This window comes from Sander lucioperca, chromosome 6, assembly GCF_008315115.2.
Source record: "Sander lucioperca isolate FBNREF2018 chromosome 6, SLUC_FBN_1.2, whole genome shotgun sequence".
NCBI classification, from domain to species: Eukaryota; Metazoa; Chordata; class Actinopteri; order Perciformes; family Percidae; genus Sander; species Sander lucioperca.
This window is the reverse complement of record NC_050178.1, coordinates 37747227-37769726: the sequence shown is the minus strand read 5'-3', so window position 1 is coordinate 37769726 and position 22500 is coordinate 37747227. Positions and strand designations below refer to the sequence as shown.

The window sequence follows — 22500 nt, the reverse complement described above, 5'->3', positions numbered from 1 at the left end:
TTTGGACGCCCAAATCTACCAAAGTAAAGAAGACTTCGCTGTCAGTAAGTTGTTTACCCCAATCAGCGGAGGAACGTTTTGAGCTTCCATGTTTAATGTAAATTAAGACCTGTTTCCTGGAGAAAGTCTGCTGGGCTTCAGCTGTAATCACCGCTCTCTATTCACACTGAGTGACACGACTTTCAGCGGTTCAGCGTCCCACGTAAACACCTCTCCATCAGCTGAACTCGATGATTAAATGGAAGCTGGGTTTCTGTCCGTGTGTGTGTGGTTGCTGTTGACAACACACACATTTGATTTCAGTGGCTCGATGTTGTAACTAAGCAAAGTATTCAAAGAAGTAGCCCCTGTGGTGCATTGCACATAGATGTATGAAATGTGGTATGCATATGTATCATGGTCAGACTTACAAAAAAGCCTCTTGGAGCCATACCCTAAACCCAACAGGAAGTCAGCCATTTTGAATTTACTTTGGAGATTTTGAGCCACTTGCAGACTTTAACGAACTCCTCCTACAGATTTAACCCGATTCATTTTTAAATTGGTCAGCCCAATCTGAAGACCTTGCCAAAGTTACATTGCAAAGCTTTTGCGCTTTGGTCCAACGGTGTAGGCGTGGCATGGCGGCATGTCCAGGGGCACGTTCAATCTCAAAACTATGTGCACCGTATGCGAATTTATGAATCGTACTATAGAGCTCAACAGTCCCGCCCACAGTGGGTTCCGGAAGTAAAAATACAACGCAATTTCTCCATTGACAAATTGGAGTATAAGCCATAAAATGGTAACCGTCAATGGTAGACTTAAAACCAGCTACGCCATGACTCAGAGATTGTATATGCTCATATAGACGCCACAAATCATGGGGCACTACCCTTGTTTTGAGATAAATGTCTTTTATTCGCAATGTCTTGGATAAGTACTTCATTACCCACAATCCTGAACAATCCCACAATCCCACAGTGATGCCTCTGATTGGTGGAACTCATGCTGGTGAGGAGGGGGGGGGGGGGTGTCAGTACCCGATCTGTGCTGCCTGCAAGATCCGTCACGATGATTTACGACGCTGCACGAATCACAATCTGTTCCACGCTTCTGACGTTAGCCTCTGCCGGGAAGCTAACGTTAGTTTAGCTAACAGCTAATTTGGCTAACCGCTAGCTGACAGCTTGATTCAGTCTAAAATAACGTTAACTTAAACTTATCACTGGGTAAAGCCAGCTACAGCTGACGTAACAGCTGTTATATATGTTAACGGTTATTTTCAGGTTTATTTTGAGGGTGTTTTAAAGTTATTACACGCTGTCTCAGCTAGCGGTTAGCCGAATTAGCTGTTAGCTAAACTAACGTTAGCTTCCTTTCTTCAGTGGTGCGCGGTGGTTTATGGGATGAGTAGTTCCTTCGCTCTGAGATGAATGTACACAGTCTTGTACCTTTTACTTTTTTGGGATTTTCTGTTCGTTTTTTCACTCTAACTGATATGTTGTATGCTTATGAGTCGCATACCGTCTGGTTAGCCTAAGGCATGGTCTAAAACTCTTTAAATACGGATTTTTTCAGACGTCAATGGGAGAAATGATGGGAAATTTACTTCCGGGAACCCAAGGTCTCTCAGAGGAGGGGCGGGACTGTTGAGCTCCATGGCCACGCCAACACCCGCCCTTCAATAGCAGCTCGATTGGTTGGGGTTAGGCATTGACCCTCGAGTGCCTAAGGTTAGGATAAGCCGATTGGTCAGGAGATAGGACCTGTACATGTAAGCATGGATGCCTGGCCAATAGTAGTGTGTGAATGCTATTGAAGGGCGGGTCTTGGCGTGGCCATAGTACGATTCGTAAATTTGTGCGCTGTGTTGCTACGGTTTCCTGGTTGAACGACATGTTGCGGCTTTGAGTTATGTTGTCTCTCGTTTGTTGGCCGTGTGACACAGGTGATAGCCAATCAGCAGAGACGTGTCTGTAACCTCGTGGTGATAGAAAGGCAGAGCGCTTGCACGCACAACAGGGTGTTCAAGCTACACACACATACACACACACACACACACACACACACACACACACACACACACACACACCTACATGCATACACAAACACACACACACACACACACACCTACATGCACACACACACACACACACACACACACACAGAGACACCTACATGCATACACAAACACACACACACACACCTACATGCACACACACACACACACACACACACACACACACACACACACACAGAGACACCTACATGCATACACATACACACGCACGCACACACACACACACACACACACACACACACACACACACACACACACACACACACATTTTGGGTCTTTTATTCAGTTTTTATAGGATTTTATAGAAATGTTAAGAGTTAAAAAGGACAAAAACGTGGAAAAAAATCGTCAAGAAAGTGTATACATTTTGACCGAGGAGCGAAATTACGAATCCTACTATGGCCACGCCAAGACCCGCCCTTCACACACTCCTATTGGCCAGGCGTCCGTGCTTACGCAAGGTAACGTAAACCAATTGGATCAGGTCCCATCCCCTGACCAATCGGCTGTCCTGACCTTAACCACTCGAGGCCAATGCCTAACCCCAACACAAGCGTTGAGATCAATACATTTGTATCCTCACGAAGCTAAACAGCAGAAAAGGTGACATTGAAACTACAAAGATGCAATCAGAGGTGTGTTTTCAGCCTCCTCTTCCTCTTCTTCCTCCTCCTCCGTTTTTTTCTCTGTTTATATTCATCCTTTTCTCTCCTCTGCAGATCTTATTTGTCAGTATTTTCCTCCGAAGGCTGCTTCCTATTGTCACCTTGTTCTTCTTTCAGCGCTGAGTGTTAATGAGATCGTCTTGGTGACAACCGCTCAATAGAAACCATTTAAAAACACACACACACACACACACACACACACGCACACACACATGCATGCACACACACACACACACACACACACACACACACATACACACACACACACATGCATGCACACACACACACACACACACACACACACACACACACACATACACACCACACACGCAGAGCAATATTTTTATTTTTGCGAGAAAACTGGGCTTATTAGAAGAATAATTTTTGTTTGTGATTGTAGGCCATTCTGACCCACTCTACTCCAGAAGGTGGGGGTAATGCACACCAACAAGTTGTCAACTGCCATAAAACTTCAAAAGAAGAAAAATCACTTAATGACCAACTTCTAACTTAAACAATTCAGCTCAATTATTTAATTTTTTATGGTATCAAATCATAACAAGCGTTATCTCTTTTTTAGTTACAATCTTTGTAAAATGATTAGCAGAATTAACATAAATGTATTCTCAATGTGTCTTCAGACAACAGACACTTAGTTAAAGGGTACATTTCTTTTGTTTTTTCATATCCTGGAGACTATTTTCCCATACATTGGTGTCTAAATGACTAATGTGACCAAAAATCACCAACCCCACCAGACTCCATGTAAATAATCAGTACTTTTAGCGTGTATAGAGCCAGCATATTTCCGCCAGACTCCATGTAAATAATCAGGACTTTTAGCGTGTATAGAGCCAGCATATTTCCGCCAGCATATTTCCACCAGACTCCATGTAAATATTCAGTACTTTTAGCGTGTATAGAGCCAGCATATTTCCACCAGACTCCATGTAAATAATCAGCACTTTTATCGTGTATAGAGCCAGCATATTTCCACATGTAAATGGGTGAATTAAGGGTTAATTTCAACCAAACCAGAGTGGTGATTGTTGGAACAGTGGAAAGATGAACCAAGACGGCTTTTGGTAGTTTTATTTAGTTTCTGTCCACTTTGAATGAAGTGTGTTTTACGATGATAAAATCACCAATTATTTACATGGAGCCTGGTGGGTTTGTTCAAGCAGCAATTGCGACCTTAAATCTCGCTCCGTTTTGTAACCTTCATTTAGCTAAAAGAGAGCCAGGGTCAGCTGCGGCAGCGACCTTGTGTTCTGTGTGAAACTGGGTCATTAATGTGGTGAATTAATCTTTCATCCATTATGATTCACAGCTCGTCCTTCACACAGTCTTTCCATCAGTTAAAGACTCGCAAAGGATCCAATACAATCAATTTAAAAGTGGATGTTTATGTTTTAACGTCTCATTTAAATGTCATTTATACTGTTAAAAAACTGTAAAAAACGGTAATATTCCAGCAGCTGTTAAAAAAACGGAAAATAACTTTCTTGTAAAAATACTGTGATTTTACACTGAAAGTTTACAGTCTGTAGCTTTCATTTTTTGACGCTTTTGACGCTCTATCTATCTGTGTGTATGTGTGTTTCTGTGTGTGTGTATATGTGTGTGTGTGTGTGTGTGTTTGTCTGTGTGAGTGTGTGTGTCTCTGTGTGTGTGTGTGTGTGTGTGTATGTAAGTGTGTTTGTCTGTGTGAGTGTGTGTGTCTCTGTGTGTGTGTGTGTGTGTGTGTGTGTGTGTGTGTGTGTGTGTGTGTGTGTATGTAAGTGTGTATGTCTGTCTGTGTGTGTGTGTCTGTGTGTGTGTGTCTGTGTGTGTGTGTGTGTGTGTGTGTGTATGTCTGTCTGTGTGTGTGTGTGTATGTATGTGTGTTTCTGTGTGTGTGTGTGTGTGTGTCTGTGTATGTAAGTGTGTATGTGTGTGTCTGTGTGTGTATATGTGTGTGTGTGTGTGTGTGTGTGTGTGTGTCTGTGTGTGTATGTGTGTGTTTGCATTGCTATCTTTGTGAGGACCAGCATGAGTTTTTAAGCCTTGGAGTGAGGACCTTTTTACAAAGTGAGGACATTTAGGCCGGTCCTCACTTTATTTTCACTGTAATGGCCTCCAGAGGCTGTTTTTATGCTTTTCTCAAAGTTTCAGAGAGGTCCTCAGAAAGATAGTAAAATGAGAAATTGCAAGAAGAAATTGGTGTGTGTACGTTTTCTGCATACACACACTTTTGCTCTGTCACCCCCCCTATCTTACACACACGTGTACTGCATCTGAGCATTTTTTCAGTCAGGCGCCCCCTTCAGCTTCACACAGTTACTGCACCCGAGCCACTCTGGCACTGGCGCCCCTTCAGCTTCACACAGTTACTGCACCCGAGCCACTCTGGCACTGGCGCCCCCTCCAGCTTCACACAGTTACTGCACCCGAGCTACTCTGCCAAACACACACTTATTGCACCTAAATTACTCTGGTTTCAGGCCTTGTTTTACCACTATGCATTAGGCCAATGTCCAACAGAAGTGTTTATTATATTAAATACAGTGTAAGAAATTTATAATAAAAGGTAACTGTAAGGATTGGACCAGGATTAGAAGAATTTAGGACTACAGGGATCCATGAGGATGACCATAGTGAAACGAAAACACATGACACTGCTGTTGATTTGTCTGCATGTAACAGTAAACCAGGTAATAAGCAAGTGGGACTTAAAGTACAAGTTACAATGTAGATATATCCACAGATTCAATTAGTAAGTAACAAACAAAAACAAACTATGCGCACATAGAAGCATTTGATTGGCTAAAGTGAATTTGAATGTATTGGCTATTTGCCAAGGTTATCAATAAAAACATTTTATTTATATCTGTTAGACTATATCAATCATATACATGTGTAATATCTAGTAAGAGTATATTTATTTCAAGTGGAATTGTTTGATTTTCTAAATATTAATACAGACACTTCTTTATTGCTGATTTAACTATTCTGGGGTATATGCATGTTCTGGAGGCATACATAATGCATACTGTGTTAAACTATTTCCATCATATTTAAATAATAGTAATATCTATTGACATGAATATATGAAATCCTAGAGACTTAGTTTCAAATGAATGTCTAAACATTTCTTTAGGCCTTTGACTTACTGGGAATCAAACTGGGAATAAAAAACAAGAAATGGAAAATTATATTTCATCACAAAACCCAACATCACTTAATGTGGGCTAGTTTATTGATTATAGAGGATGAATTGCAGTAACTATTGTAATTATCTGACTTTTCATCTAATGACATACGTTTCATGATTTCGATTTGTCCAATACTTTTGTTGGTTTATGACAAATTATTTGCAAAATTACATTCCCATCAGCCTCAGTTGTATTTGCTGCTGTGTTAGTGCTAATTAGCATGCTATCATGCTAAAATAAGAGAGCTAAAACCGTAAATATTAAACCTGCTAAACATCAGCATGTTAGCCTTGTCATTGTGAGCATTTTAGCATGCTGATGTTAGCATTTATGTGTATTTATTGGTTTATTTAACAGGAACAGTGGTGATTAATAAACACTGGTATAAATGCACAAGAGTTAGCCAAGAGGCTGTTTTTCATCTTTAGTCCAGGGACTACTAGAGCAAGGTAGAGGAAGGTAACATCTGTACAGGTACAGATGTTACCTTGCTCTACCTGTCATAGTACAGCCTCATAGAGCTGCTGTAGACTCTTAGTCTGGTATATCTGGTACTAAATGCGTTAATCAAAAATATACAGCCTTATTATATCTGCAGAGTAAAGAGTTGAAGTACATCTCATTTTCTTCCATAGTTCAATTAGCTATTGTTCTTCTACACTTGCACAACTTAAGTTAATAGAATTTGAGATATGATTGATGCACCCTCCTGTAGGGTACAGTGACAAAAGAGTAAGAATAGACATATTATTTATCCTTACAGAAAATGACTACCTTTGCCTCAGTTGACCCCAAACTGTTTGCTGTCCCTGCTCACATTATATGAATGCATGGAGACAGCACTGTAGCACAACAGAGCTCACATAGCAAAGTGAGCACAATATTGTATTGCTACTGTGTTTTAAAAAATACTTTTATAAATTTATCAGTTAACACTATTAAAATGCATGTTGAATATGCAGCTTCATTTCTCCCAGCACCTACAGGGCAGAGATACAGTACAGTAAAGTACAACGTCTCAATAGGTCTGATGGTCAGGGGCTACTGAAGCAAGTGGCAGCTCCTGTATTTGAACAGTTAATTGTGGCATCACTTTGGACAGCCAATGGCTGGTATGTTTGCCTCCACAGAGAATTATTATTAGTTAGAATTATAGTTAGTTATTAATTATTATAGTGTCCTGTATGGTGTTCCTGGTGAGGTAACTGAGTGGGACAGACTAGCAGGCCTCCCTCTCACATCCTGTGCAGACACTGAACTATTTTGAAGTAGTACTACAGTAGAACTGCAGTGATAGTTGTGAATCTTGTGATTTCCAACCCTGCAACCTGTAAAACAGGCCTGTGAGTCAGAGGTGAACAGCAGAATATTGTTGGTTCTCTCCTCTGCTGCAGCTCACACTTAATTAATGGCCCATCAGGAGGAGGGGCCGCCCCCCACTCTCTGCCATACACACTGCAGAGGTGACCTGCAGGTGACCTGCACTCACAGAAAGCTGCCCTTCCCCACCTGCAGAGTGGAGCTGAAGCTCAGAGCTGAGGCATGAGACAGGAGGAGCATGAGACAGGAGGTCTCCAGGCTGCAGCTATACACTTTAATTTACATCCACATTACTTTGCTTTTAGCTGACTTTTCATTAGCTTACAAACTAGTAAATCAGTGAGCACATGTAATGGACCTTAGGATCCTTGCCATGGACAAATGAACCCTGATTAATTTCAATTCAGTTCAAAGCTGAGGAAATAAAGAACACTATAAAAAATAACACCATATGTTGTGTTGTTGCTGCATACTAATCATCAACAGCAATTTAACACAAGTAATTAACAACTCAAACCTATAACACTGAGGATCAGCATGTGTTGAATATGGAGAAATTAAAAAGACAAATCTTCAAGTTCCAATAAGGTGAAAAGTGGAACTAAATTGATAAATAGACAGTGAACAGAGAGAAATATAACATTTAAATTAAAAGGATGAAACATGGGTTAGACATACAAACTACAAGCTGTTCATTCATCCTTATGTACTGTATGTAACTAACTACGGCCATTTAACTATGGCCACTTTTAAGCTGCAGCACTGAACTGGACCGTTGTATATTGAAAGATATTTTCTAAGGTTTGGCCCCTGTGTGTTTAGTGATGGAAAATAACCATACATTTACTCATGTATTCTACTTAAGTACAGTTTTGAAGTAATTACCATTCCGGTACTTTGTGCTTAAACTCCACAACAATTATAAGGGATATATCTTTATTTACTATAATCAGTGAATAAATGATGATATACTAGTATAGATTACGCCAAGGGACAATTAAGCTCAGCCCCATGTAAAGTTTATAAAATTAAGTCCACCTTTACCAGTTGCAACATTAAAGAGATCAAATTGATCCTTCAATAATTATAATCCAATAACATAATTATTCTGAAATTTGCCATGTTGCATTGTGAATACTTTTCAGACTTTAAGCATATTCAGTGTTAATACTTTTATACTGAGGAAAGTATGGATATTTACTTGTAACAATTTATACAATGAGATATTACTATTTTACTTAAGTAAAAGGTCTGAGTACTTCTTCAACCACTGATATACATACAATAATATATATGGTTAAACTTTACTTTTAAGAGCAAAACTTTAATGTTAAATTTCATATTTTGCAGTGATAGTTGTGAATCTTGTGTGATTTCCAACCCTGCAGACTGTAAAACAGGCCTGAGAGTCAGAGGTGAATATTGTGAGGTTCTCTCCTCTGCTGCAGCTCACATTTAATTAATGGCCCATCAGAGGGAGGGGCCGCCCCCCGCTCTCTGCCATACACACTGCAGAGAGCAGGTGACCTGCAGGTGACCTGCTCTCACAGAAAGCTGCCCTTCCCCCACCTGCAGAGTGGAGCTGAAGCTCAGAGCTGAGGCATGAGACAGGAGGAGCGTGAGACAGGAGGTCTCCAGGCTACAGCCATACACTTTCGGAAGGAGCGACTCAACTAAGGAAAAGACGACTTTTAAACTGTTTCTGTGCAGGTAAGATTTTATCAACTCTTATTTTTAGCTTCCACACGTCAGTTAATGTGGGTTGTGCAAAATTATTTCAGCACAGTTAGTCTTTGAATAGGTCGCGCAGATCTCAGAAATTGTATACATTGTTCATCTGCTATTTTACCACTAAATTCACTTCTGAGACTTTTTTATGCGAGAAATCAACTATGTAGAGGTCAAATATGGGCCGTTTTACGAAAAATTGATGGCTAATTGCAAATTTTGTCCGACTATGTGTCGGGAGTTAAGCGGCCGGAGCTGCCTGTGTTGCTGCCTCGCCGCCCGGCCTGCCTTCCTTCACAGACCCCGGCCTGCTGGGAGGTAGACGTAGCTCTGTAACGGCTGGCAGCACACGGCACTCCATACCCACGCAAAGTCACTGTTTTTTAGGTTAATGGACTACCAAACGCCGCTGCCCTGACAGAGCTCCAGGGCCTGCAGCTCCTCTCTTCCTGCTAAATGGCCGCTGTGTGTGAGTGAGAGCGCGGTCAGCGAGCTTGTTACACCAGCAATCTCTCACCACAGGTTCTAGTTAATCTCATAATGGATATGTGTGTTGAGTTATTTAAACAAACGATCGGGGAAATAAACGCCTCTTGTCCGTGAGTCCCATTGATAGAGCTGCGGCTGGATGGAGCTCTATCAATGAGAGCTAGCTAGCCTCCTCTTAGACCTCTGAAACGAAACCCCTAATGTTCACAAAAAAGCATTAAATTGAAATCGGACACCATTGTTAGCTTTATAAGACCTTGGGTAGATGTTATATAAGTGGTGTGACGAAATTCAAACTGTAAATATACTCTAGTTATGCCGAAATTGGAGCTAACTAGCCGCGATCTCCACACAAAGCTAGGACTGAAGGGACAGTAGCAGCTAGCTAGCTAGCTTGCTAACGAAACTCCTAATGTTCACAAAAATGCATTAAATTGAAATCGGACACCATTATTAGCTTCATAAGAACTTGGGTAGATGTTATATAAGTGGTGTGACGAAATTCAAACTGTAACTATACTAGTTATGCCGAAATTGGAGCTAACTAGCCGTGATCTCTACACAAAGCTAGCACTGAAGGGACAGTAGCAGCTAGCTAGCTAGCTAGCTAGCTAACGAAGCTAACGAAACTTCTAATGTTCACAAAAATGCATTAAATTGAAATCGGACACCATAGTTAGCTTTAAAAGACATTGGGGTAGATGTTCTATAAGTGGCATGACAAAATTCAAACTGTAAATATACGAAAGTTATGCAGAAAGTGTAGCAACGATCTTTTCCCATAGGATTAAATGGGACACATAGCCTAGCTAGCAGCTCCTCCTAAGGAGACCCTTCATGTTCACAAAAAGGCATTAAATTGAAATCGGACACCATTATTAGCTTAATAAGAACTTGGGTAGATGTTATATAAGTGGCATGACGAAATTATAACTGTAAATATACTCTAGTTATGCCGTTATCAGTTCAGGTACATGAGTAGATCTAGAGTAGTATTTGTACAAACTCTCTTTTACTTAACATAAGTTGTTGTACTAGGATTTTTGAATACAGAGCACTAATATCTGACCATGGTTATCTTTCATAGGTAAAAGTCCCACGTCGACTTCTGGGAGTGTCCCACAGAGAAAAAGGAAACGAGTTAACGAGGTGGATGAAGGTATGTTTTTAAAAGTAAAAAACGCAGTGCATTTTAAACCGGTTTATATTAGAGCTGCAATAGTTGTTTATTTGTACTATTATTTCAATTAGACTAATTAATCTTTAATTTCTAACCAACAATATATTTGTTAGTTGTACCTTTTTTAGTTCTACACTCTCAAATGTGAGAATTACTCTCTTTTATATAATTTTAAAATGAATATCTTTGTGTTATAATTCAAATCTTCCACTATTTTCTGACAATAAGGGACAGATGAATCAATAATGAAAATAATTGTTGGTTGCTGCCCTAATCTACACTCAGTATCAACCTTTATTACTTGCACCTGTACAATCTACAGCAGTCCAACACAACAGCCCTGCCATAATGTTTACCTTAATTTATTTTTGACTAATTCATAAATATGTCAATTCACATGCTTATTATTGAAGTTATAATTAAAGGTGGTGTTGTAGTGGACTCAATTATATCAAAAAGGTGTTTCTATTTTTTGTCCTCCATATTTACATAAATGAGGTGGTCAACATGTTAGGAATACCTCTAAATGTAACGCAGTTCAGTACATTATCTCTAACTATGACCGCAGTGCTAATACACAGGATTGAATTACCACCTCCATGACAGTGTCAACAAAAACTGATTACAGGCATCATATTAGACTTTACAGGAAAGAACAGTTGAATTTGATCATATGCGTGTATAAACACTGACCTGAAAAGTGACACCAGTACATACCCACTGGTGTAAACTCATGTATCAATAATTTTAATCGCCTTTGCAGATACAGTTAAATGCTTTTACTGGGTCTTTCTTTCAGACGCTGCATAGGATGAGGTGTCACTTTTTGCTTGCTTTTGTTTTTCAGATGGAGGTTCTGACCTCTTGTCCCCCAAAAGGAGACTGGAGCCCCTCAGTGAAGATGGGAGTTCAGATGTAGATGGTGAGTTAAATGACGTTTATTATTACAAAAACTCCTGCCTTTTGCCAAAAATTATAGTATAATATAATAGTAATATACTGTAATATTGTAGTGCACACTGCTGCTTACAGTTTTGACCTCTTGAAATATAAGTGCTAGCAGCCAACTGTCAGATTGTGGTAGTTATGTTTTACTGTCAGCATTTAAACACACATGAACCCTGAATATCCATTATACCTGAGATTTCGCTAACTAACGGGTGCCAATGTTTGTCTGTTACTGTTGTATATCAGAGTCCAGGAACAAGCTTGGTGAGGAGGCCCTCACAGAGGAAGAAAAGACGTAAAATGTCCAAGACAGTGGAAGCAATAGGTAAGTTCTTTAAAACTGGGCAAAAAAGGTATATACTTATAAAGCTACCATTAAACGCTCTCTGTGACTGACTACAAGCCATGCAGTGGGTTGGGAACATTAATTCCTTTTATGTGACTTGATATTTTGAAAGGAGGAATTGTGCTCTGTGCCCTCCGGTTCAAACGTAATGTACATACATATACAGGCACAAAACAGTTGAGCTATGTGTTTCAGAGTTATTTTACAAGGTCCGGACCAAGGTTCATGTTTTTGTTACATTGTCTACATTTGATCCGGTAAGTTTTGGTTTCACACTGCAGTTATGCAAGCGCACTAAAGATCTCTACGTGACAAAACTACATCCTGCCGTCATCACATACGTGAGCTGCGTCTCCAGATACTTATAATTGATTGGTTTGTAGACAGGCGTCCCCGTCCTCTCGTATCCTCTCTCTGGGTCGGAGTTTTTTCAGCTGACTGCTGCTCTCCCATACGGCCGCGGCTCTTTTTGTTTTGTTGTGATGTTGAGAAGCAAGACACTGGAACTTTCTGGAGAATTTATTCAGAGACAAACGGAAACCTACACTGTACATTTACTACCACTTAAAAAATAAACTGCTGATGTATTCGCTACTCTGATAGCCGACAGCTGTCTGCTCTGAGCGCATTCACCGTCACTCTCAGTCTCTCATGTAGCCTACACACTAAGCACCGAGCTATTCCTTAAAGGAGCTATTCCCCGGTCTTGTAACACAAGGAGAGCCTGCCAGAGCTTCTTGTATTTGGTCCGAATGTCCGAACCATCCAAAAAATGCTTTCACACAGTAAACGTACCGGACCATGGTTCAGTTTGGTCCGGACCGAGACCACCTCTTTTGGTCGGACCAAATTTGGTCTTTTGATCTGGACCGTGGTCCGGGGGAGGTTTCACACCTCTAATTTTGGTTCGGAATAAACTGAAAAGTCCGAAAGTCCGGACCAAATGAGGTATGTGTGAAAACGCCCTTAGATATTTTAACAGGCGCCACAATCATTGTAGCAATAATGGGTTTGTCATTGTCAGGCTACTCAGTGGTTGTAAGAGGCTAGTGTGACTTAAAGTGACACCAGTGCATACCCACTGTTGTAAACTTTCATGTATCATTTTTATCTTCTTTGCAGATACAGTTGCATGCTTTCACTAGGTCATCCTCTCATACACTGCATGTGATGAGGTGTCACTTTTTGCCTGCTCTTGTTTTTCAGATGGAGGTTCTGATCTCCTCTCGCCCAATGAGAGACTGGAGACCTGCAGTGAGGATGGTGGTTCAGATGTATATGGTGAGTTAAATGGCATTTATTATTTAAGTCAGGGGTGTCAAACTCAACTTCCCTAAAGCCTGGTTCCCACGGCAGGATAATTAGGCTGATTTTAGCCCCGATTCACCCCTTCCGACAATCTTAAGGATGCTCCGATTATGGTAAAATAATCTGATCAGATGTTCCTGCCGTGTGTGGTGGGTTAAGACTGCTCTCGTCTGCTCGGAAGGACGTCGGGACCGCTCCCATCTCAAATCGGGGATATCCAACATGTTGGATTGTTTTGGCCCGATTTCTCCTCGTGTGTGGTGTCCCCCGGGGACAAACGAGCACGCAGCCTGTGGACTGTGGCGTGTAGCCAATCCGAAAGAGAGGTGAGGAGGCGGCGAGGAAAGCACAGGGAAACAAAATCAAAACAGCCGGCGGCACGGCGCAGCAGAAAGTCCGGTGGACGTCGGAGATAAGTAGAGCAAGTATAGTCCATGCTCGCGTTGTCTCCACTTCTTTGACAGTCGCCTTTTCTTTTGATAACGTTTTTTTTCGGTTAAAAACAAACTACAAATTATCGCCACTGCATCCTCTTCGTCCGCCATGATTGTTTACTCTGAAGTCACGTTTGATCTCGAGGGATTTTGCGAGATTTCCCGTCTGACCTGGGAATGCTGGGGAGTCAGATCAGTTCGTGTGTGATGTGTTAATTTTGCCTTGTGCTGCGCACCACACACTGTACGACCAAAACTGTTAGACCGTGATTTTTTATCGCCGTGTGTGGGGTCTCTCAGGATTGGAAAATCGGCCGACAATTTTAAAATCATCCCGTGTGAACCAGGCTTAAGGGCCACACTTGAAAATGAGAATCACACCAAGGGCCAGACATGTATTGATTTATGTCATCGAAAAAGTCAAACATCTCACAGTTTGGTCGACAAAATGTCAAAGAAAATGCCAAAAACGACGGAAAAGGGGTCAAAAACGTTGAAAAAAATGCCCAAAACTTTGTAAAAAGTGACAATAACTAGTCAGTCCAAAATCGATTGTGAATCTAAAATGATATGGGGGCCAGATCAAACTTTGCAAAGGGCCAGATTTGGCCTGTGGGCCTTGAGTTTTGACATTTGTGATCTAAGTTCATCGTGCAGTGAAAAATGAAAGTTTACAGAATTCCTTTTGTTAAGGTTACCCTACTGGCGGTTTTTCATACTTCAACCCATCAGTTGAAATTATGTATATATTACAGCACTGTTCACCATATCATCATTGATCAGTCATGCTTAAGGTTAACATGTGACATTGATTACAAACCACCAACAGGAGTAGTCTAGTAAATAGTGTGATTGTATCATCAGCAGGCAGAATGCTGGTTGCCAATAAATTAGCAGTGTTGAGGCAAACCAGAAGGGTTTAGAAAGCCAGGGCACGGACTAAAAAACTAACAGTGGTCAACATCACAAAGGCAGACAGGCAAATACGGGTCATAGGACTTAGACGGTACGGTTTGGAGGCACAATAAAAGACCTGGCAAATGACTAGGGCTACTGTGCTGGTACTAGAGATATACTCTGGGGAACTTCAAACTATGGAGTAGGTGCTCAGGCAGAGAGTGGATTGGTTGGTTAAATTTACAAAAATAACACACTGGGGACCAACTGATGCTCAAGAGAAATGGCAGGATCAACAGATGTTAGTGGACAGAACGAAAATGAATCAAACAGGTGATGATTGTGAGAATCTAATCAACTTTACTGAGAGGAATGTGGATGAAATGTCACTACACACGTCTAACTAACGGGTGCCAATGTTTGTCTGTTACTGTTGTAGATCAGAGTCCAGGAAAAAGCTTGGTGAAGAGGCCCTCACAGAAGAAGAAAAGACGTAAAAAGTCCACGACAGTGGAAGCAATGGGTAAGTGCTTTAAAATGCTTTTACTGGGTCTTTCTTTCATACACTGCATAGGATGAGGTGTCACTTTTAGCTTGCTCTTGTTTTTCAGATGGAGTTTCTGACCTCTCGTCCTGCAGTGACGAGGGGAGTTTAAATATAGATGGTGAGTTAAATAACGTTTATTATGAAATTCACAAAAACTCCTGCCTTTTTACAAAGGACCCTGCTAGCTTTTTCTCAAACTTAGTAGAGTACTACTTTAAGGACAATTCTGGAGCAAAATTAACCTAGGGGTTAATAACACGTGTACTGAGTCGACCATTCTCAGGGATATGTTTTCATGTCAATTGAATGCGTTTCTAGCTTTAAACAAGCTACTGCAAACCAGTGGTTAGCTGCTAACGCTACCTTTTAGAGCACAAGGTAAATCACTATTTTATACTACTAACTGGGCTCAAAACAGCACCACACTTCAACGGTAGCATGATGACAGTCCTTACATGTAAACCAAAGCATTGAGAACTTTGTAAGTGTACAGACAGTTTATTAAAAAGAGATTATAAAGACAGTAGCGTTCATGTTTACATGCGGGCGCCATCTTGGAAAACAGTCATGAACAGTCAAACGACGAATGCTGTGCAGCCAGTAACATAGCTCAAACACAGTGTTCGTGGTTCGACTGGTCAGGACTGTAAGAGACATATTAGATTAGCATGAAAACATATCCCAGAGAACGGTCGACTAGGTACACATATGTTATTAAACCCTAGGTTAATTTTGTGCCGGAATTGTCCTTTAATATCATGTGCATGAATTATATTACTTGTCATCATTTCATCCTTTTGTTTCTTTACAATTTGTTACACTTTTGAGATGGGTATCACAGTAAATATATAATATATATATATAAATGGTAGTTAAATTATTGTCCAATGGTGATCCAGTTGTGAGGAAGAACTATTTTGTAATATTCTAGTACACATTGCTGCTTACAGTTTTGACCTCAGAAATATACTTTAAGTGCTAGCAGTAGATTGTGGTAGTTATGTTTTTTTTTGTTTTTTTTTCACTTTGTTTTTTTTATTGATTTTTGATTTTATGTTTTACTGTCAGCATTTAAATACACATGAACCCTGAATATGCATTATACTAGGGCTGCAGCTAACGATTATTTTTGTAATCGAATATTCTAGCGATTATTTCATCGATTAATCGAGTAATCGGATAAAAAAATGATTTTGCCTTAGCCATCACGGGTGTCTTTGGTGTCTTTTTAGCCTTCAGAGGAGTTTTTCTATCCAGCCTGGAAGTTGTGCCTTTTTTCTGAGTTGTTGAGCAATAAATCCAAACTCTTACATCCTAGATTTATCCACTTGATGTCCATAATTTATCACGTTTTCGGTCATTACTGCCGCTAGCTCCGTGCTACAGTCTAGCGTAATTCTCCCATGATGCTTTGCGAGATTGTGTTGACGTCTTTCAACCAATGGGAAGGCAGGTCCGTCATACAAAGACTATGTAGTTGAAAAGATAGATCACTCCAGTGAATCTGAGCGAGAACAAAGGCTATATAGTAGGAAAGATAGGTCACTCCATCTATCTAGTCATAGGCAGTCGAGGCAGAGAATTTGCCTCAAAGCTTTTTTGTAATCAAATTATTCGAGTAATCGTTTCAGCCCTACATTATACCTGAGATTTCACTAACTAACAATGCCAATGTTTGTCTGTTACTGTTGTATATCAGAGTCCAGGAAAAAACTTGGTGAAGAGGCCCTCACAGAAGAAGAAAAGATGTAAAAAGACCAAGACAGTGGAAGCAATGGGTAAGTTCTTTAAAACTGGACAAAAAAAGATATATACAGTCCAGACCACAAGTATTTGGACAGTTGGACTTTTTGTGTTCTTCAACACAAATAAAGTTTGACAAAGAAACATGTACGCTTTCATCCTAGAGAGCATTCTGAACTTGCTGTACAGTCATAAAGGGGGTTTTCATAACCATACAAATGATTTTCCAGTCAAACAATATGTGCTCCCTGATGTACCAGCTTGTAAGCCTACTCTAAATAAACCTGAAATAACAATTTTAATGTACTATCCATTTTTCTATTTAAAATTGAATGTACTGAAGAACAAAATTGTATACATGTCCAAATACTTACTGTCTAGACTTAACTTCAAAGCTCTGATTACATGCTTTCGGTGACCGCTTGCAAGGCGTGCATGAGCAGAGTCAAGGAATCTACACTGAGATGTACAGTATGTATTTAAGGTTACACAATCTACATTGTCTTTTCTGTCATTTTTAGTGCCAGCCATATTAAAGGTGAAGAGACCGTGGAGTGAAGCAGAGAGGAGTGCGGTATACAAACACATGGCAAAGTTTATGGCAGAGCGCCGCGTTCCAGGTAAAGAACACTGCATGTGATGCATAAAAGAAGAGGAAGCCTTGGGTCAAAGATCCTGGAAGGATGTAAATAATTTTGTGTACAACACAAATGTCACATTAAACCCGGAGGTTTGCTACACGGCAGCTTCACTTTTGAAGATTTTTATTGTGCAATATAATGTTGTGTTGTAGTTGATGTCTGCTGCAGTTCTTTTGATGTGCAGTAGAGTTGAAGTGGTGTTTCAAAACATAGAAATAAGGCACATTTATCTATTAATTGCACAAATATTTTCTTAGGTTTGTTTTATAAAATGTCAGAACATATTGAAAAACACCTAAAACAAAGTTTAAGGTTGTCTTCAGGTATATATTGTTCAAATGACAGTTGTTGCGACAAGTTTATTGTCACAAGTGAGAAAGAAAGCAGCAAATTCTCAAAGTTGATGTTTGAACAAACTGAAATAAATGTTCTGATAACTAAGAGTTAACACTTATTGTTTTTTATTGCTTTACTTTAGTTCAGAAATTCATCTGTGCTTTTGTGCCGTAGTCTGTTCAATGGTCACATCATTTGTGTATATATTCTGCTGCTGTATATGAACCTCAAACTGTAACTCTTCAAAGACTCTCCAATTGATATATTACTACATTATTTGTCTGTTCTAAAACATAAAATGGTAGCAAAGAATAACTTAAAGCAAAAGAAAGAAGGTAGTTAAAATAGTCTAGCCAGAACTGAACCCAATAGCGCCCCCTAGAATCGGTCCTCACTTCAATGGTAGAATGACGGTTCTTATACTTAGTTTTAAAAATAATCTGAGGTGGAAAACTGAGTCAGGGAGACATCTAGTGTTTAAATGTAGCATTATTTTGTCTGTAAGTGTAGCAGAAAGGGTGGTCCTCACTTCCATAGTAGTTATATCCGGTCCTCACTTTGATGCCCATACAGGAATATGTGTGTGTGTGTGTGTGTGTCTGTGTGTGTATATGTGTGTGTGTGTGTGTGTGTGTGTGTCTGTGTGTGTGTGTGTGTGTGTGTGTGTGTCTCTGTGTGTGTGTGTATGTGTGTGTGTACGTGTGTGTGTGTGTGTGTGTGTGTGTGTGTGTGTGTGTGTATGTGTGTGTGTGTGTGTGTGTGTGTGTGTGTGTGTGTGTATGTAAGTGTGTATGTGTGTGTGTGTGTGTGTGTGTGTGTGTGTGTGTCTCTGTGTGTGTGTGTGTGTATCTTTGTGTGTGTGTGTGTGTGTGTGTGTGTGTGTGTGTGTGTGTGTGTGTGTGTGTGTGTGTGTGTGTGTGTGTGTGTCCGTCCAGCAGACGGCGCTACAGCAGCAGTAAAGCTATCAGCTGCTGTAAAAAAGCTCAAGAAGTAAAGTCTGACTCTGTTTCTTCGTGCAGCTGTTTCCGTCCGTCGACGTCCAGTCCAGTCCTCCCTCTGTTTGCTTTCTCTTCATTCATTCTTTTAAAAACACATTCACTGAAGATGTCCGAAGATCTGCGGGCCGAGCTGGACAAATACCTGCACACGTTAAACATCCAGACGACCTGCGTGGAGCACCCGCCGGTAAACACTCAACAAACCGGGAAATAGCTCCGGTTATCGGTTTATAAATCAGCTGACAAAGTCCAAACTTATAAAACAGAAACATCATCATATCATGACTGTACAAAAGAAAAATGACATGCATGATATAAGTTACTGTAGCTTGAGAGGGTACAATGATGTGCTTTCTATGGAGAACGAAAACACAATTGAACCCCATTAGAATAATAGAGATCTTTAAGTTTCCTTGCTTACTGTAAATTGTTTAAACACCTTAAGACATATTTGGAGACACCACATGAGTTGTTAGCGTTCCTACGTATATTCGGCGTCATCCAATATTCTGAATTTCACTTATTGTAATATAGTTTAAGCTTTGGGATTGGTGTGTTTTTGCTTCAAGTTGACGTTGTTAACGGACACGTGGACGCCTTAAAAAGGTGTCATTTGAGGTAAAGGAGAGTTGCATTGCCTGTCACTAATATGCCGAATTTACCATCAGATCAATCGGAGTTGAAATCTGGTGAAAAGTTGTTTCTCAGTTAGGTATTTGGGCGGAAGAATTTAGGAAATCTAAAAAAGCGAGACGTTTTTGAACGGAGTCTGGGGTGACAGTCTCTTAAAACTTATAAACTTCACCTTATTAGCGCTACTGCCCGGTACCTGTATGCCGAATTTTTCATCAGATCAAAAGCAGCTGAAATAATGAAATTTCTTTTATCCAGTTGTGTATTTGTGCGTAATCAAGTCAATCTAAAAAGCGAAAAATATTTGAACGGAGTCTGGTATGACAGTCTCTCAAAACTTCACCCCTCAGCCGTATTTGCTCGGTACTTGTATGCCGAAGTCATCATCGGATCACTAGTAGCTGTAGTATTGTGAACTTTGTTTATCCGGTAATGTATTTGTAAGGAATGATGAAGTCAATCTAAAACACGATACTTTTTTAACGGAGTCTGGGGTGAGAGTTTCCAAACAAACTTTAAATGTCACCTATAGGGAAATGTCCGGTATTTCTACGCCGAATTAACCATCAGATTAATAGTATCTGAAATAATGTCAATATAATTTTTTTCAGCCATGTATTTGAACGGAATGGTAATCTAAAAACTACATTTTTGATTCTGGGATTACTGTCTCTTTAAACGTCACTTTGCGGAAGTATCCGTATTGTATACCGAATTTATCATCAGGTCAATAGTAGCCAAAGTAATGCAATACTTGTTCCTCCAGTCATGTATTTTAGGCAGAATGATAAAGTAAATCTAAAAAGCGAGAAGTTTTTGAACGGAATCTGGTACGACAGTCTCTCCAAAACTTCACCTATCAGGGAAACACCGACGATTTTAATCTGAAATACAAACGTAATGTAAACACAAACTTCCACGTCTTTCTTAATTGTTTTTAAAATGCACAATTACATATCTCATTGAACCTTAATTGAATGGATTTTGCAGCTACATACTCGCCAAATATATCTGCTCTCATTGAGTTAAATAGAAACCTTCCCAGTAATGAAAGAGCTGCATGCACCTGCTGTGACCTGCAGGGGGCGCTAACAGATAATTTCAACCTGTTTCCACACAGATATTAGTTTGTGTGGCTTTCAGACCATTTTATTAAATGAAATATTTGTAAAAATGATTAGCAGAAAAATTAACAGAAATGTTTTTTCAATGTGTTTTCAAAAAATATGATTTTATTTTAGTTTCTGTCCACTTTGAATGAAGTGTGTTTTACGATGATAAAAGTAGTGATTATTTACATGGAGTCTGGTGACAAATGTGGCGTGGACAGACAGATTATTATTCAAAGTGTGTGACATTATGAAAGGATCCCTACAGAGATAGACCTTTTAGTTAAAGAGTAAGATCCTTTTAGTTTAACATGAAACAGCCCTGAAATCACCAAAGTCCACCAGACTCCATGTAAATAATCAGGACTTTTATCATCGTAAAACACACTTCATTCAAAGTGGACAGAAACTAAATAAAACTATCAAAAGCCGTCTTGGTTCATCTTTCCACTGTTCCAACAATCACCACTCTGGTTTGGTTGAAATAAACCCTTAATTCACCCATTTACATGTGGAGATATGCTGGCTCTATACACGCTAAAAGTCCAGATTATTTACATGGAGTCTGGTGGAAATATGCTGGCTCTATAGACGCTAAAAGTAGTGATTATTTACATGGAGTCTGGTGGAAATATGCTGGCTCTATACACGCTAAAAGTCCTGATTATTTACATGGAGTCTGGTGGAAATATGCTGGCTCTATACACGCTAAAAGTCCTGATTATTTACATGGAGTCTGGTGGGTTTGGTGATGGTGATTTCATGTTAAACTAAAAGGATCTTACTCTTTAACTAAAAGGTCTATCTCTGTAGGGATCCATCCCATAATGTTGTCAGACACTTAGAATAATAATTTGAGCCTTTTTCCCCAGAGTTCCCTTTTTAAGAACAGCTGTTTGCTCCGCTGGTCGCTGCAGGTGTTCACAGTGGAGGAGATGATGCCTCACCTGCAGGAAGTTACCGGAGCTGTCACCAAGAACCTCTTCCTGAAAGACAAGAAGAAGAAAAGCCTGTTTCTGGTGTCGGCTCGCCACGACCGCCAGGTAGGGGTGTGTGTGTGTGTGTGTGTGTGTGTGTGTGTGTGTGTGTGTGTGTGTGTGTGTATAATGGTTAACTGCAGGTGTAATTACCCATGATCCTCTCTGTTTCTCTGCAGGTGAACCTCAACGACCTCGCCAAGAAGCTCGGCGTCGGCAGCGGCAACCTGCGCTTTGCGGACGAGGCGGCCATGTTGGAGAAACTCAAGGTGAGAAGCGTTGGCTCGCTAACGCTATCAGCAGGAATATTTTAACGTCAGGTGCATTCTGGGCGTGCTGGTCTTACAGGGAGGTGTGTTCAGGTGCATTCTGGGAGTATTGCTATCTTGAGGCAGTGGGAAGTGATCACGTGACCAGCGTGTCTGAGCCTCCCAGGACGGGGGATCTCCGAGCCAAGGCTCCGTCCACCCTCATCCTCGGCTCCTTCCTCCCCCTCTCTCCCTCTCCTTCTGCTCCTTCCTCCCCCTCTCTCCCTCTCCTTCTGCTCCTTCCTCCCCCTCTCTCCCTCATCCTCGGCTCCTTCCTCCCCCTCTCTCCCTCTCCTTCTGCTCCTTCCTCCCCCTCTCTCCCTCATCCTCGGCTCCTTCCTCCCCCTCTCTCCCTCTCCTTCTGCTCCTTCCTCCCCCTCTCTCCCTCATCCTCGGCTCCTTCCTCCCCCTCTCTCCCTCTCCTTCTGCTCCTTCCTCCCCCTCTCTCCCTCTCCTTCTGCTCCTTCCTCCCCGTCTAACAGCAGCAAGCACCTGCGGTGCAAATCCTCCATCATAACAGCAATGCTCCAAGGTCCAAACGCGCCTGGCTTTTAAAGGGAATGGGAGATGATCTCTGATTGGTTGATTGCATGTTACGCCCAAAACACCCCTCTGATTAATGAAGACACTAAGTACA

General features: G+C 40.7%; 1 protein-coding gene and 1 long non-coding RNA gene across 2 annotated transcripts in view; both read left to right on the top strand.

The window, feature by feature from the left end:
• The first annotated feature begins 10553 nt into the window (after nt 1-10553).
• Nucleotides 10554-15383, top strand: LOC116039970. Its single transcript, XR_004102543.2, has 4 exons — nt 10554-10617; nt 11486-11560; nt 15011-15094; nt 15183-15383. It is a non-coding gene; the product is annotated as an uncharacterized LOC116039970 (long non-coding RNA).
• A 3468-nt stretch (nt 15384-18851) lies between these two features.
• LOC116052830 (prolyl-tRNA synthetase associated domain-containing protein 1-like) overlaps nt 18852-22500 on the top strand; it is a 4155-nt gene continuing 506 nt past the window's right edge. Inside the window, exons 1-3 of the mRNA XM_031303668.2 lie at nt 18852-19023; nt 21496-21621; nt 21735-21824. Of these exons, the coding sequence (XP_031159528.1) occupies nt 18943-19023; nt 21496-21621; nt 21735-21824 (297 nt within the window). The 5' untranslated portion in view covers nt 18852-18942. The remainder of the gene's footprint in view (nt 19024-21495; nt 21622-21734; nt 21825-22500) is intronic.